This window comes from Crocodylus porosus, unplaced genomic scaffold (genome assembly GCF_001723895.1).
Source record: "Crocodylus porosus isolate Cpor-Errol unplaced genomic scaffold, CroPor_comp1, whole genome shotgun sequence".
Taxonomy (NCBI): Eukaryota; Metazoa; Chordata; order Crocodylia; family Crocodylidae; genus Crocodylus; species Crocodylus porosus.
Genome location: NW_017728911.1, coordinates 34,951,806 through 34,969,432, shown reverse-complemented (window position 1 = coordinate 34,969,432; position 17,627 = coordinate 34,951,806). Strand labels below are relative to the sequence as shown.

General features: G+C 44.6%; 1 protein-coding gene across 1 annotated transcript in view; it reads left to right on the top strand.

Moving 5' to 3' along the window:
* The window catches only part of ADAMTS17 (ADAM metallopeptidase with thrombospondin type 1 motif 17), a 252,778-nt gene that overhangs the window by 219,345 nt on the left and 15,806 nt on the right, over window positions 1-17,627 (top strand). The window contains exons 19-20 of the mRNA XM_019533183.1: window positions 1,201-1,405; window positions 7,950-8,102. Coding sequence (XP_019388728.1) covers window positions 1,201-1,405; window positions 7,950-8,102 — 358 coding nt within the window. The remainder of the gene's footprint in view (window positions 1-1,200; window positions 1,406-7,949; window positions 8,103-17,627) is intronic.

Genomic DNA, 17,627 nt, shown 5'->3' with positions numbered 1-17,627 from the left:
CCTTCTTTCAGTCCAGGAATGCCTGTAATTAGAGGGAACATCTTCCTCCCTGCCAGATTGCAGGAAGTGCCAAGATGGATGCTTTTTATGTATTTATAAAAGACCCCCCCCACCTTGATTCTTCCCAGATTTGTTATCACATTGTTCCCCAGAGCAGCTCTACCCATAATTGTGCTTAGTTCGGGGGTAGATCTGCCTCCAGCTAGAATATCCACAGCTGCAGGAGGAAAAAAGCCTCATCTTGGACCTGATCTTGGCTCTGATCTGGCAGAGACTAGTGTGCATGCTCAACTTTCCACATGAGGGGCTGGATTTATTTCCCATTGACCTTAATGGATGTCAAGCCAGGCTCTATGAGTTGGGTAACAGGCCTACTTAAACTATTTAAATACCCTTAGCATCAGCACCTTCCATATTTTGCAGGAGTCCCAGCACGTGCCAGGGTTGCCCAACAGACCTTCAAAAAAACCTTCATTTACTCTCAGCCCAGCGTGTTGTTAAGGGGAAACAATGGCTTTAGAAACAAGCTAAAAGGAAAAGAAACCTTAAAATAATGGAGGATGTTTTACGGGGAGAAAAGTCATCCAGATTCGAATGGTTGAACCACATCTGCTTTGAATCAACACAATGGGAGCCCTTTGGGAAGTGTAATCTTGTCTTGTTAAAGACTGGTTGAGCTGTAGCTGTTAAGCTCTTATGTGCTAATAGGAGGGACGTGGTCCTTTAGCCAGCATTTTAGGGCTTCTGAACTTCAAAACAGACAGAGTGTCCTAATCAAACAGGCAGCCAGACAGAGCCCTGGGAAGGGGGTATTTACAGCCACTCTGAACGGGAGCTAGAAGCAACAGGGTTACACCAGTGGTTCAGTTAGGTGCTGCTCTAGGGAGGCATTACTTGCAAGCATTCAGGGCTGCCTTCCCTTGAACTGTGGAAAAGGAGTTTTGCAAACAAGTCTCCTATGAGCTAAGCAGAGCAGCAGCTGGGCTGCTGAGCAGATGAGACTCACTAGCACGCTCGCCAGATGGCCACCCCCCCCGGGCCCTTTCCAGCATCCCGCAGACTTTAGCTGAAAAAGGTGCATGATTGTAATTCAACGGTTCTGTGCAGTCTGGGCCTTGGATGGGTGGCCTGTTTCTCAGGGGTCCCAAGCACAGAGCCAGGCTCCATCTTCCTTACGTTTCTTCTCTGTCTTCTTATCAGATGGGTGACCGGCCGCTGGAGCCCCTGCTCGGCCACCTGTGAGAAAGGCATCCAGCGCCGGGAAGTGACTTGTGTGTACCAGTTGCAGAACGGCACCTACGTCAACACCAGAGACCTCTACTGCCTGGGCCACAAACCAGCAACGATTCAGAGCTGCGAGGGCCGCGACTGCCTTTCTATCTGGGAGGCATCGGAGTGGTCCAAGGTAGGAATTGGATTTCAAGAGGGAACCAGGCTGCATGCAGCAATCCAGGTGCCAAGTGCTTTGGGCCTGATCCAGCAGTGCTGCAAGTTAAGCATGTGCTTAAGTGTTGGGTAGGGTCAGTGCTAAACGGGCAATTGGTACAATGATTGATTTAGATCAGCTGTACAGAACTGAGGGGTGTGTCCTGCACCAGTGAGTTCCTTGCTGAGGTTCGTTGCTATTGCCAGGCAGTATTATACATGTCTTTATAGTCTTCAACCAAAATTAGGAAGGAGAAGCATTTTGCTGCACCACGACCAAGAGTTCACCTAATGTGTCACGTCTTTTGGATCTGATCATCTGGAATATGAAATTAGCATTGGATAACTGCGCTGCCAGTGCTCTAGCTCACCCAACCTTTGGATTTTTCCTTGCCCTAGCTTGTAGGATCCATAAATCTAGCAAACGTGGTTGCAGTTTATATGACGGGTACATCTATACATAGCGTGAAGGGGTCAAGAAATTATTATTAATAGCAGTTTTATGCCTGCTATAGGCATCGCTAGCATGCGTCAGAGATGGTAAGAAGCAAGCTCTTGACCTTGTTGATTGTATAGCACCTTGCAATAATTTCTCGGCTGCCTGTTAAAACATCTGAATCTTAGCTCAGGGTATTTATTAATGTTTCCTAAAAATAAAGTGCAAACAAAAAATATCTATCTTGGACATAAGGAAACACCTCTTTTGTCCTGCAAATACTGAGCTGCTGTTTTATACATGAATTTATAGGAATTATGTCAGACCATGTGTTTCACAGTGTTCCCATGTTATTCCCAAGAGGAATAGACACATGAAAGAAATTATATGTATAATAAAAATGTCAGACATCTTGTAGCAGAATAACAAGCTTTTCAATATCAGCAGTGGAACAAAGGGAAACAATATCTGCATAATTAAAATAATCCAGAGAAGCTAAGAGATGAGCTTACGGTGAGAATATTTTTGGAGCGGGGGATATCTCCCTGGCTGTTATGGCTTCCCCCTGTGGGCAGATGAGCTCAGTAGGGTCTCGTGCTAATTGGACCAGGATATGATTTAGGCCTCAACCCACCTTCTACATGTGCACCTGCAGTGTCGCGAGCACCAATTTTTTGAGCATGTCACCCTCCATATGTGTGTCTTGAGATACAAGACCTGGGGTATGTCTATACATGCAGCATTTGCCTGACAGAGCAGAAGGGTGCTGTATGCCTCAAACCTTGTCCAACAATTCTCCCAGCTATACAGTTCATCCATTAAAGGATATCACAAAAAAACCCTTTCTCTGTCATATGTTCCCTGGACCATCAGGGCTGCAACAGTGCTCCAACCCCACTATAAACAGCAAACAGCAGCATATGGCTGTTAAATGTTGATGACTGCTGCATTGACTTATGCTAAGTAAAATGCTGACTTCTTTGTTAAAATCGAGCTGGATTGAAATCACTTCCAAATTCTACCTAGTGGACCAGGACCAGGAAACAGGATCCACTGGACCAGTACCTGCCGCAGGTATGGAAAGACAAGGTTCTTTGGTTGAATCTAATATCTTTTAGTAGACGAACTTAAATAGATGGAAAATAATTTTTTCCACCTATTATGTTGATCTAATAAAAGATACCAGATTCACCCAAAGAACCTTGCCTGCCTATGCCCTTAGACCAACACAGCTACAACCTACGCCGCCGCAGGTATAGAAATGTATACAAGATGCCAGCCTGTGTTTTAACCGAGTTTGTTCTTATCCTTTAAACCTCCTGGTAATTGGTTTCTCCAACAAGTTTCCACCCTCAGATTCCCAACCAAGTCTGAAAATGTTGCAGAGCCACTTGTAGGAGTTCAACATTAGTTCGGAAGCGCAACCTGCCAAACTGAGCGATATAAAAGACCCGGTCGTCTTCAGTGTTGCACTCGTGTTGCACTGACGTATCTCCAGAACATCTGTGTTCCAGGGTGTACCCAAAATCTATGAAGAAAGGGTGCTTCTTTCCTCTCCCGGTTTTCCATTGTTTACTCTTCCCCACCTCCATCTGTGTAATGTTCAATAACTTTGCAATATAGTGGCCTAACAACTGGGCTCACAGTTACAGGACTGTAGGATCCCAGCTGTTTTGCAGGAGAAAAGGTTGGTGGGGGGGTGGTTTTAACAGAGGGGCATTGTTATTCAACTGTAATCACCTGCAGGGCAGGAAGTCTCCTGTTCGACAGGTGAGGGTTTAAAGTCCCAAGCCTGTACATGATTATTCAGTGGAACATTGTTTATACTCGCTAGTGTTTCAGAGAGACTCTTTTTCTTCTAACCCCTTTCATCGCTTTTTCCCATTCCCATGTACAGAAAGACACTGAGGGCATGGGCAAATGAACGTAAAACCCAGCATAACTCGCATTGGTTTTACAGTATACACAGATGTAAATTATACCAGGCTGAGGACCAGACGTCCTGCTCACGCAGTAGGCAGTGATTACAGTCCCTTGCCGCCAGATGGCAGGGGAGCAGGTATGAGCCTGTGTGGGTTCATAGCAAAGTTACCTAAGGATGGATGAAGACAAACAGCCAAACTGGTGTTGCTCTCACGGGTAGAGTTTCACCCCTGATTCTTTTCTACCAGGTGAGAGAAGAAGCCAAGTTTGCATTTTTATTGTCTGCAGTTTTTTTTAATACTATTGATATATCATCTGTCCAGGCTCAAGGACCTTTTATACATTACAGAAATAAACCATTTCTGGGTAGCCGGCCTGCTGAGTGGGAGCAATGCTGCTTTATGATGGTGCTGTCGGCATTGTTTCCTCCTAAAATTTCCTCCTGTTTTCTAAGCAGATGTGGCCTCTTGTCACAGATCCCTTTCTCAATTAGAAAAGTGTCTGCATCTTACTTTTGGTAGGTGAGTGTAATTCAGACTACATAAGGGATCCATCAGAGCACAAGTCAGCTGAACAGTTTCATCACAAATATGTATCCTAAACTGTGTGGAAGTAAGAGATTTATTTTTCCTTTATTAAATTCCTCTACGGTTTAGTGATTTATAATTGCTAGCCAATTGTTTTCTGAGGTTAATCCTTTTTAGACATGTTTTTGCTGTCAGGTGGCCCATTTTAGGCTACCATCAGTTAACCTATAAAGGCCAGAGTCATGTTGGGAAGTTTAAGCACATATATAGCATTTTGGCTGAAAATCAATTAAATCTTTAAAATTTTCAACTGAGGTGGTGGAAAAACGCAATATTGCAATGGTGATATCATGTTATGAACCAGTTTTCTCATGAATTATTTTGGTTTTTTGGCTAAAAAACAAAAATAGTTGAATAACGAGCAAATTGAAGTCTGGTCTCCGATCAAAAAACACGTTCTCAAAGCTAAATCCAAGACAATCTTTAGTGTGGAAAAAAAATTAAGCTCCCTTTTTGGTGCCAAACACTTGGAATTATTTTGGATAAAGTGCTGCTCAATCCATTTTTAATGACCAAAAATAGAGAGTAGTTACAAAAGGTGAACTTTTCTACCATTCGGGAGGTAGGGTAGAATCAGATGAAAAATGTTCTCATTTCCTCATTTGAAGAGGCCTGTACTAAATGTTTGCCAACAGGGCTGTATCAAGTTCAGATTTTGTCCCTCTTCTCTATACAATAATTTCAATTTTTGTCCAGGTAGATTTGTTAATGAATTTAAGATGAAATAATCCACAATTGCAAGTATTTCTGGGCCAGAAGGCTCTGTATACCTAGAACCTTTGGGAAAACTATGTAAAAAAGTTTTCTTTTTAAAGCTCAGAAGATGTGTGTAGCAGTATGAAATTAGAAGGGAGGTAGTTGATGTATCACCGCAGCATGTCTTCCGATCATGAGCCTGACTTCTTTTTTTTAACAAAAAATAATGGCATCCATAGATAGTGAATGTTGTGTGGATGGGTGAAGGACATAAACACTGGAAAAGGAAATACTTGGTGGGCTTTTTCCAGAGAGCAGGAAATTCCACCAAGAAAGTTAGAATCACAGAAAATTCAGGTTGGAAGGGACTTCAGGAGGTCACATCTAGTCCAACCCCCTGCTCCAAGCAGGACCAGTCCCAAGTACATAATCCCAGCCAAGGCTTTGTCTACCTGGGTCTTAAACACCTCCAAAGATGGCAAGTCTACCACCTCTCTAGGTAACCCATGCCAATGCTTCGCCACCCTCTTAGTGAGATATTTTGCCCTAATATCCAACTGAAACTTCCCTTGCTGTACAGTTCTTACATTGCAAACGGTGCTACTTCAGCTTTGGTAAATTGGTTCATTTGAGAAGCTAAAAAATATGTTTTGGACTTCATGATGAGAGGATGCAACCCTGAAGAGGTCATTCTGCTACCTCATGTCATTCTGCATGTCTCTGGGAAATACTAAGCCACAGTTGAAGAAACCCTGTGTAATGCAGGGCAGATCCATGATACCTGGAGAGCTCCAGCTTCAGGGCTTAAAAGAGTCCAGCACCTCAATTTTGTCCATCATTTGTCATGATGTCCTCCATGGAGCTCTCTCTCCTGCTTGAAGGACATCATCCCAGCAGCTGGTCGAATCTCAGGATTGTGTTCTCTGTAAAGACATTGCATCCTTAAGGAGGTTACACAAAGGAGCAGCGTGCAGTAAATTAAATGGAAGGATTCTCTTTTTTGAAAGAAGCCACTCGATAGTTGCTGTGAAGTATTTAAAGGCACATCTGTTTGCTTGCCAGCTCATAAACACTTGTCATTCATGTCCTCAACAAGGCCAGCAGGTCACAACTGCCTGGATTGTATTTTCAAGATGGTTAGACAGGCATGCTGAGATTTGTCCAGTCGATGTAACATATATCAAGCTGATGCTTGTTCCCAGCACAGACCCCCTGAATGGAGAAGTTTGTTGGAATATTTTCAAAAGACCTCACAGCGTCTCTCATATCTCTGCTATTTATTCAGTGTCAAGTCAACTGTCTTTTCCATGCAGATCCCCTAAGGGGGAGAACTTGACACTCTGGAGAAGGTTAGTCTTTATCTCAGTTGGTTCATATATCATTTTTCGACCCACCTGTCCCCAGTGGGGTGTTTTTTTTTTCCTTTTAACCACTGCACTGGCAGGAAAACGGGGTGTAGGAAGACCAGACGTGCTGCGGCTCGCTGGCACAACTCAGACAGCGATAACAATGTCCCTTTGTTCCATTGTCTCTTTGCTGGAGAAGCTGTAATTAAAAGCAGGGATTTTTAGTCCTGAGATTGTAATGCCGCCCCCTTTCTACCTACAATGGGTCCCACAGAGAGCTTCTGAAGTAGGGGCAAAACTTTCTGACCACCGTTCCAGGTGTCCAGGGGCTTGGGTAGGAAATGCATGCTCACATATTCCCATGCCCTGAGGAGCCCTGGCAGAACTTCCATAGAAGTCAAGAAGTTCAAAAAAAAAAGTAGACCACAGCTGCCCACTTGCGTACATGTGGCTCTCATCGTCCTAATGCTTGTAATCATGTCTCCCTCTTGCGGCTGCTCTCTGAAACGCCACCAGCTGCCTTCTCCCAGAGCTCCCAACTTGTGTACAGTTGAAGCATTATGGCCTTTTGGTGCTGAAGAGCCCACATTTGATCCCTGTCGATGGTTTGGGCGTCTGTGCGTGGCTGTAGCTTGCTGGGTGTCATTGTAAATTAATCACAGAGCGGGGCATGCAGGAGGCTGAAATAATACCACCCTGGGATCACACGGTTTGTGTGATCAGCCACTTTTTAGAAGTAACATCCGCTAAAATCCACTTTATTAAACAAAAAAAGAAGCACGCGTACATTTGTGTCATCTGCTCCTAACATAGTTGTGAGAACACATTGACTGCCATCAGTCCGGTCAATGTATGGTGTGTGATACAAGGACTGTGTTGCGCAGGGTTTTCTGAACAATTTTACTACAAGATCACACTAACCACACCATGTTCCCAAGAGTTTGGACTGGTGTCATTGTGATTTTTAAAAGTTTTATTAAGTTATCCTGATATTTCAAGGGAGGTGGCAAGTTCCCTATTGTACGTGTCTTGATCTGTTGGGCTTTTCTCAGTATTAAGAACAAAACTACTAAAGGAACGGTTTTAAAAGTCACCTTATACAACACCAGGTCCTGGATGGACCGGACTTAAATTTTTCAGATGAGATCTTTTTTTGGTTGCAAAGTAGCCATTTTTCAAAAACATTTTTTAAAGAACCTCCAGCTTCTCAAAAGCCCTGCCTTTTATTGATTTTCTTATTCCCATTCATTGAAAAAATATATGTGTTACTCATTTTTGCTTTTCTCTGTTTGATCCAAAACCCACATGTGTGCAAACAAAAAGATGTTGCCAAAGAGTTTGAGAATGTCCTGACTTGGCAAGGAGGGGGGACTAAAGTGCCACAAAAGCACTTCCACATAATAAAACTTTGAATGTTTACATTTTTTTCCTGAAGCAAAATTTTCATTTTTCTATTGTTGAAGCTGAGTTGAGAGCTGATTGTTTCTTAGCAGGCCCAATACACAGAAGCTGAAGCTAATGCTTATTGTTTTTCAGTGCTCAGCAGATTGCGGCAAGGGCATCCAGAAGAGAACAGTAACGTGCACAAATTCGCAAGGAAAATGCGACGCAGCCACCAGGCCGAGGGACGAGGAGGAGTGCGAAGATCACACGGGCTGTTACGAATGGAAAACAGGAGACTGGTCTAAGGTAACGGCGATCTCCACGCAGCTTTTGCAGCCTGGCTGCTTGGACTTCGGGTCTGAAATCATTTAAAGCACGAGACCCAGAAAGTGTGTTTTCGGTGTCAGAGTGAAGTGTAAAGAAAACAGCAGAAGTTTGATCCCCGTTAATCTTTCTGGCAGTGTTCGTGGTTGCAAAGAGTGTTAGAAACTTGGTCACTGAAGTAAAATGGAGGGTCAGGGTGTCCACTTCCGAGCAGCAGATGGAAATGGGAGTTGCTCTGTGTCCTCCAGCCCCCAAGGCTGCCTGTTGGAAAGCGTGCCATGCATGCATACTGCCTTTACCAGGGTGCTAGGGCACCGTACGCTGGCGGCACACCTCCCTCCAGACCCTAGAGAAGGGAGTGAAGGATCCACACAGTTTACAAGCCGGTTCACCTTTCTGTTTGAGAGCTTGGCCAAGACAGCCACCCAGGGGGAAAATCAGCCCCCTCGGTGCCATGAGTGGGGACAGGGCTCTGTCCAAAACCTAGGCAGGCTTGTCCTCTGTTGAGACATTCCCCTCTCTTCACTATACAGAGGAAGGGGAAAAATCAGGGTCTCAGAAAGGCAAGTGAATGGCAGAATTCATAAAAAGATATTTGACGGGAGGGGGGTGTCCTACCCTGGCCTGACTGACCTCCCAGGAATAGGAATGAAGGCCTTACTCCTGAACGCCGGCTGGTGAGGCTTTGGGTTTGGATATCAATAGAGCTGGGTAAGCAGAAATGAAGTAGGACATGAGCCAACAGAAGCAAGTTGTTTGGCCTCGTGATTGTGTCCTCAAACTATCTGGCATCTGACTGACAACCCCAAAAGTTTGGGAGAACTGCTCTTAGGCAGATGTTTGGAAAGGTTCAGCTCAGGAAATCCTCCCCAAAAGGAGACTCAAAGCACGTAAGGCCAAATCCTGGTCCTCTGGCGCATACAACCAGCAGCGCTTTCTCTCCCCTCGCCCCCACCCAGCACACAGAACCTGCCAGCACTATTGCATCAGAAAAAAGATGGATCTAGTACTGTGCAAATGGATCTCACTTGATCACCAGCACATGGTTGCCTGTGCGCCAATATGTGAAACACTGCTGAGTCCAATCCCTGACTCATGACATATTTAAATAGATGGCCCCATCTGGGAATCCCTTCCTCAGGTCCAGATTCTACCCCTGCTTAAACCCCTGCTTTGACGTATGTTGAAGTAAATTTGAGCAGAATTTGTGCCTTTTTTCATCCAGTCCTTATAGTCGAAGGCGGTAGTGCTTGAGATAAACTCCTTGAGATCTCAACATTTGACTCTAGCACCAACAAAATGTCTTTACATTACCGCTTGCGTGTTTGCGCGAGGGACTGACATTTCCCAGGAATATTATGTTCCAGCTCTGTTTTCTCTTATCTTTGCAACTGTACCATTCTTTAAACAGAAAGCCTACTTTGTGTTCAGGAATGTACGGCATGTGCTGAAACTGCTGGGCCACAGTAGAGGCACTTTGCTTTCCAAAAACCTGAGTTTAATAGTTGTTGTTACTGATCAAACTCCAGTGCAATAGAGGCCCAGCCTGGGCCAATTGGCCTACCTGCAGTAGCATTTTTTAGATTATGATAACTAACAAAACATTTATAAATATATCCCCTCAGGTAGCCAGCTTATGTGAATCAAATGGTGTTAATGCTGGAGAACGCGCAAGGGATCTGCCACATGCAATAGGACGGCATTTAAGCCGAGCCAGGACCATGCATCCTAGAAGAGTTAGCGTATTGAACGTTATTTTATCATAACCTGGCATATGTAAGCCAGGAGAACTGGCCAAAATAAACAATCCCTGTGTATTAGCAGGTGAAATAGCGTTCTTTTTCAGAGTACAAATTGACTGGGATTCCTGTATAGGGAGGAATATGAAATGATCATGTATTTACCGATTACACCGATTCAGAACACTGCTTGGTGTGATGCAAACTGAACCCAATCAAGAGGTTTCATAGTTTCATAGTTGGTCGGGTCAGAGGGGACCTGAGCAGATCATCATGTCCGACCCCCTGCCATGGGCAGGAAAGGATGCTGGGGTCAAACGACAGCTAACTCTTCTCATGATTTAAAAATGAACTAACAAAAGCAGTGAAGAACATAACCCAAAGTTTTGGGAGTTAGGTTGGCAGGCACATGCAGATACTCTGAGCTAAATAGTTGGGAATTGTGCACCGTTATAGCAAATAATGAATACAATGAATTTAGCATGTGCCTGGGAGCAGTGATGATTTATTCTAGCTTATTGGTCTTTGCAAATGATTCAATCTGGGTCCTCCCAGGGAGAAGAGCGGCAGAAAAGCTCATGCGCCATCTGCCTCCAGCAGCAACAATATGAGGGTTGCAGAGGCTTTCATTCAGGTTTTAAGCTATGTGATAAAGCCACTACAGGCATCACTCATCCTGTTGTTGGCCAACATAATCCAGTATCTGGCCCTTTTTAGGGAGAAATGGTACTCTTTGGGGACAGAAAGTTTGAGAGTTAAATATTAGCAAGCTCTATAAAATGTGCACCAAGGTTGTAAAACATCATTGCCAGTGCTCTGTTCTGCCTACATCAGCACTTCTTGGAAGTGTTGCTCACTCATTTAGCATTCAGCTAAACACATAAGAGCATGCACAAAATCACTGCTTTGAAGCAGTTCGATCTTGACTGAAAGCTGGGCAGTTAAACATTTTATCACTAGATATTGTACTAGTTTCCCAGCACTTTGCTCTCAATTGGAGCTTTTTAAAAAGATATTTGTAAGCCTCCAGCTGTTGCAGCAGTACCAAGGGTTACAGCACAAGCTTACTGTAGCAGACCCCGTTTAAAACAAATGTCCACTTCTAGCAATTCCAACAGCACAAACTATTTTTTTTTTCATGAATTTGATAGCAAGCATGCTCTTTTAATGAATTCTTCTCCTGTCCCTTGCGGGGGGCTTATTATACTGAGCTTGCCCTGTAATTCTCCTTTAGCAGCAAGTATGCTGATGCATTGTCCTGTCTTAAAATGTGCTTCTGGGCAGCTTCATTTTGGGTCACAGATGATCTGGTGCATTACAGTGCTCTGCAAAAAAGCAGGCAGGGGATGTGCAGCTCTTTCAATCTGCCTGCACCATTGTTAGGAAAACTTATTAGGAAACCTGATTTATCTTTTTTTTTTTTGCGTGTGCTGGGCTGCATTTGGGAGAATGGCCTGCAAGGTCAGCTGTCTATCCAGAGTCCATCGTGACTCATGCGGTGAGAATAAATACATTGCTGGGCAATTCAGGACATATCTGACATGGTGTGGAAGTATGTTGAGTGAATGTGTGGGCCCTGCCATGGTGCTGACAAATCTCAAGTAGTGCCTGAGATTAAACAGTCCAAGAGGGTAGTTTCTCAGCTCCCCTAATATCTATCTATTCCCTGCCCTCCTAATCTGCTAATAAAGTTGTTGTGAGGTCACTCAGGTGCAATGCAGGCTAGTCCTGTATTTTCCTTGGGTTCTTTTCCAGTTGGCTTTTGGACGCTTTCAGGGAATAATTGGAGCATGGGATATTTAAATAGCAAGGCTGTGATTTATCGCAAGGATTTTAGGGAATTAACTTTTATTTCCCTTTCCTTTATTTTTTTCATAGTCTTTTTTACATCTTGGCATTTTCTATCTTTGTCTTGTGACTGTTGCAGTCGTTGTGGGGTCAACAGGACCATCAAGCGATCCAGTGTTCCCAGTTCCACTTTGAGTTGTGTTGCTCTGGCAGGATTGTCATGGAAGCTGGATTTACAGGGTAAAAGAAAACGGTCTTGACTGACTTTCATGATGGCACATTTTCAACTTGGTGGATAGGACTTTAGACCCTCATAGTCTGAGGAAAAGGCTTTTAAATGAAGAAAGATGGATCTGCTGGGCTATATTCTTATCCCAGTTAACCTGATGTCATTGGTTTTCATTCTTCCAAAACCCAAAGATCTCATGTATCAGAGTAGGTCAGATCTTCGGCTCAGCATACCATAGTGCAAATCCAAATGAAGTTAGCCAGCTGAGTTACTCCAGACTTGCACGGTGATGCATCTGAGATTAGAACGGGGCCTTCTGCGGTGAGCAGGATCTTTGGGTTTTGTGCACTAGGTGCCATGGTCAGGGGCTCTCAGTAAACCTGTAAACCTGTGATAATCTGAGCTCAGTATCTACTGGGGGAAAAAGAGGCTTTTAGAGGCAAACCCTTTAACCGCTTTCCATGCCAAACACCTGGCTGGCGTGCATCTCAGTAGGGTGCATACAGACCAGGATTTGCTTGCTGACTGGAACAAATTGCAAAGCCCTGGTAAGGAATGGCTTGGCAAAGTGCAATGTGAAAAATATTCTTGCTGCCAAATTATGTCATTAATGATAAAAGCACAGTTGAAAAATTACCTATAGCCACCTGTCTTCCCTGCCTGGGAACAGCCGCCAGTTTCTTTACCATCTTTTTCTTTGCCTCGAAATGCCGGCTGCAGGTAACTCATCCCAGGAAAATACTGAAAATGAGGGAGGGAAAAAAAATCAAATTTCCTATTAGAATAGCATTGTTTTCATGCCAAACACTGAGATGTTTCCTTCTGAGGATTAGCAGTCATTAATCACAGTTGTGGCAACAAAGGGATTTTAGTTACAAATGAATTATTTTAACTGGATTGCAGTGAATTGTTGGGTTTTGGGGGGATTTTTAATAAGAATTCACAGGAAGCCTTTTTCTTTCAGTGAATACTATGCAATCAAAACTCTCTTCCTACATTTACAGAAGAGTTCCAGTGGTTTGGGAACATCAAAAAATCCCTACCTCCTGCCCTTAATAACTCATTTTGCTTGATAAGAAGAGCAAATCAAGGACAGCTGTACTTTAAGAGATGTACTCAGGGGTGTTGTAAATATAGAAGCAACCTTCTCTTTGTTCTAGCTTTTATTACAGATCCACAGCTTGATCGACATCTGTTTATAATAAACTCCAGACAACTTGTTAATTCTTGATAAAGGTCATGGTCCAGTTCATCATCTTCTGCCTTGGAGAAAATCACTTTTCTTATTCAGTTTGCATTGTTGGAGAGCAAACGACCTAGAGCAGATAGCACCTTAGACCAGCAGTCAGACATTACAGCTAGCAGCCTGTTTCTGCTACCTGTGATTAATGTTCCTATGAAAGAGGACACACGGATACAGTAGGTGCTGCACACAGGTTTGCATATGCACAGAGCAGTTTGCTCATGCAAGTGCTGTGGCAGATAGAGGGAGGAAATTTGGCCTTAAGGTGTTGCTGCCTTTGCCAATCATCCTACAGTGCATGTGAAAGATGGAAATGCTGAAGAGATGTCCTCTGTATAGAACCCAGCTGCGAGGAGGGAATATGAGCCTGTAAAGTCAGAGCATCTCAAAGCCTAGTTATCAGCCCTCCAACATAAGCAGCAGCTCAGAGCTTATTCCTTTGGCCGGTGACCACTGACACTCAAGCCACAAACCCTCTTGCCTTCAGCTCACCAGCAGCTCCCCTCTAAGCTGCAGAAGCTGAAAGCAGTGGTCTGTATGAGCTTTGTGCCAGCCAGGGATTCAAACGCCAGCATCCCCAGGCTGGTTGCAGTGTAGATATCTTAGATTCATAGATTCATAGATGTCATTGATTTCTAGGGTCTGAAGGGACATATTCAATCATGGAGTCTGGCCCCCTGCTCTAGGCGGGAAAGAGCACTGAGGTCAAGTGACCCCAGCCAGGTGCTTGTCTAATCTCCTTTTGAATACCTCCAAGGTAGAGGAAAGCACCACCTCCCTTGGAAGCCCATTCCATATTTTGGCAACCCTTACCGTAAAGAATTGCTTCCTGATGCCTTTCTGTTCTTCTTCGAGAGAAGATTAGAAGCTTGTTCCATATGTTTGTAGAGCAGAACGAAATCTGAATGTATAGAAGGGATCAAACACCATTTACCTAGGCTCCTTCAGGGGAGGATTTTGAATACAAGAGACCTGAAGCAGATGTAGGCTTGGATTACAGAATAGGCAGGACCCATCGCTTTCCTCTTAAAATGAAGTTGATTTTGTTTACAACACCACTGGGCACATCATGGGCCCTCTGAAACCAGAGACCAACTCCCAGTGACTTCACCAACTTGAGGATTTAGATGTGAAATTGAGGTTCCTTGCAAAAGACTTGCATTTTAGACATGGCAGGGCTTCAGAACTACTGGGGCTATTCCAGGGGTGGGCAAAATATGGCCTGGGGGCCAGATCCAGCTCTCCAGGCCATTCTATCCAGCCTGTGGGGCCCCTAAAAATTTTTTTCAAATTATATTTATTTGCTCCTGTATGCCTGTCAAAGATGACAGGAGCCAGGGACAATAGGACCTGGGGGAAGCTGGCAGCAGGACCCAGTAGCAAGGCCCCTCCAGCCCTGCCTCCCCAACCAGAAGCCCTTGCCTAGCAGAGGCTTCTGGCTTGGGACTGTGGGGCTGTTCCTGCTTCCCTGCATCGGAGAGGTAAATGTGGCCCTTGACATCTTGCCAGGGGTTGGTAAGTGGCCCTCTGCCCGAAATAATTGCCCGCCTCTGAGCTATTCTCTCATCTTTACAGTCAATGGGGTGAATACTGGAGCTTCTTTTTGCTCCCTGTTTGCTGCGAGAACTTTTCTTACGCTTTATCAGCAAATGTTAAAGTGAAACAAGCCACTCTGAAACCCAGAATTAGGGTGGAGAGCCTACTCAGAGTCTTGCAGAAGTTGAATGTGTTTTAGGCCATATTTTTATTGGATCTGATGCTGTTTTCTATGTAGACAAGGCCTTTCTCTACAGCCCTGTGTGATGCTCAAGCTGTAAGGGAAATGGGGAGGAGCAGAGGACAGATCAGTCTGGATATGTCCTGCATATGTATACTCATCCCCTTACCCCCCACTTTCTGCCACTGTGTGATACAAAATGCTAGGGTAGGTGGACCTGTGATCTGACCCTGTACGTGGCAGCTCTTACGTTATATGTCAAAAAGAAGGGAACTCCTTAGGAAGCTTGATGCCTTCGGGTCTGATTGTGTTTATCTATCTACTGTTCATCCATCCATGCCCCTGCTGTGTGAGTTCGTAGCCTCGTGGGGTAGTTTATAGTCCACCCAAAGGGGCTGTAATGTGCCTGCAGTTGAGTTGGGAAGGAGCTCTCTGAAATGCTGTTTTCATCCAAGTCATTGCTTTGAACTCATGACTGAAATCATAGAGAAGTAGGGCTGGAAGGGACCTCCAGAGGCCATCTAGTCTGACCCCCATCTAAGGCAGGATCATCCATAGCCAAACCATCCCATACAATCCATAGTCTAACTCCTACCGAAACAACAGTCAACCCTGACACAAAACTGAAGATGTAACGCCCTAACTTGCCATGGACAAAGCAGGGGGGTCATGATGGCCAAGATCCTGGTGCCACAAAGGTTGTTAATATATGTTCAAGAGCTCCCAGGAAGAGGACCATGCCCCCACTACAAGCAAAAACCCCTACCGTCCATACCAATTTGGCCATGACTTTCCTGACCCCAAAAATTGTGATCAGTCCAACCCTGGGTAGAAAGTCAAGACAATGGGTGGGTATTTGCTTCAGAGGTAGCTTTTGCCCTGTGGCTTCTTCCATGACCATGCTCTCTTTATGAACTGGAGCATCAACTGATCCTCGAGCTGAGAACCGTCTGCGCGATACCTGTGCAGTAGGCCTGTGCGAAGCAGCTAATATTCACTCTGGGTTCAGATTCAGCCAATTTGGGGGACAGTGATTTGATTCGGTGACTTGAATCACTGTCCCGAATCGATTCGTCTGAATCTGATTTGGCGATTCAGTTGCTGCCAAATCTCCAAATCAAACAGGCCCCATCCCCCGCCCACTCTCCCCGTGCCCCACCATGGCTGCTCCACCCAGCCCCAGCATCCCTACTTCTTAAAATAAAAATCTGGGTTCAGCTTTCAAGTCTGCCCCAAACTTCCTGGGTGGCCTTGCTTAAGTCCCTCAACTGTGTTCTGCCTCAGTTTCCCCACCTTTGAAGTGGGATCACTTAACTCATGGATGCAGCTACTGTGTGGTTTTTGTAGTGCAGACAAGATTATAAACCCCACAGAAAAAATGCCAAAAACTTGAGCTTTTGCTCACTTAACAACTCAGCACTAAAAAACTGCAGTGGCAAAACGTGTGCATGCAAACAGAGCTTGACATTTTAATGACTTAAGTTTGAAGCATCTTTAAAAACATAACCTGAATGACACGATCAGGTGAGTGTGGATGTATGAAATGCACCTGCTCCATAACGCTAACCTTCTTGAGCGAAATCTTGGCTCCACTGATGCCAAGGGGAGGTTTGCCAATGGCTTCTGGGAGACCCTGATTTCACCTGTGCTCTTCAGAAAGACACTAAAAGGCAGCGGGATAATCAGGGAAGTAGCAGATGCAAGACTGGGCAGGTGATCAGGGGACCAGTCTTTTGTTCTTGTCTTTGCTGGTAGCCAGCTGTGTTACACTGGGCCAGTCATTTCACTTCTCTGTACTTTCCTTCTTGACACTTTGATTATTTTTTCTGTTCTTTGGGGCAGAAACCGTGTCTTGTTTACACAGCGCCTTTAAGCACCGCTATTAGTAGATGTTAATAGCTAAAAGACTGCTCTGCTGAGGTCCAGTTCCCAGGAAGTTCTTTCAACAGGACCTGTTCTTGTAGAAATAGCTGAACTAGCCTTAAAGCAGCTAGCGCCAGTACCGATAACGGTGGAGAAGCAACAGCACAGAGCTTGGTGAAGCCTACAAACTTCCTGGAGAAGCTGGGTAAATAGGTGGGTTCGTGTTGATGCCTGCATTCAGCTCCCTGCTGCCACTCGTATCAGGTATGTCTGTGTAAGGTGCAGTCGCACCTTTGGCTGCAGCGTGGACAGCCCTGGGGGCTACGTCGAGCTGGGGCCCTGGCCTGAGAGCACACTTTTCTAGGCATCAGCATCTTTCTGGAGTTTGGAACCAATAGTACCAAATTAATTTCATAGTACCAAATTAATTTCATAGTTCAGCTTTTATTACCTGGCGCAAAATTGCAGTCATAGGGACCTGTGGTTAGGATCTGGTAGGAGACTTAATTCATTTAATGGTAAGAACAAATTAAACCGGTCACATATTTCCATGGCGGGCCAGGTTGCATAAAGCACTTTGCAGCTCAGCGACTTCCCAGAATATTCACAGATTCCAACCTCAGCTCGTCCAGCTTCTGCACTTAACAGCGAAGCCAAGTTTAATTATGCATTTGAGATACACTGGAAGTGCTGCTTGGGTCTTGGTCCTCAGGTCATCCAGCCTTCAGTCTGAAAGCACGGCTGCAGGCAGCGAGAGACAATTGTGCTGCTCTTTAAGTTCTGAGATTCTGCCACATCGGACATCAGCATTTTTGTTATAATTTATCGGCTCTTCCAGCATTGAGTCAAAGGAACAGGCTTTTTTTTTTTTCCTGATTAAATTAAACAGATCAGTCACTTGACAAAACTTTCCAAATTAAATATTGGT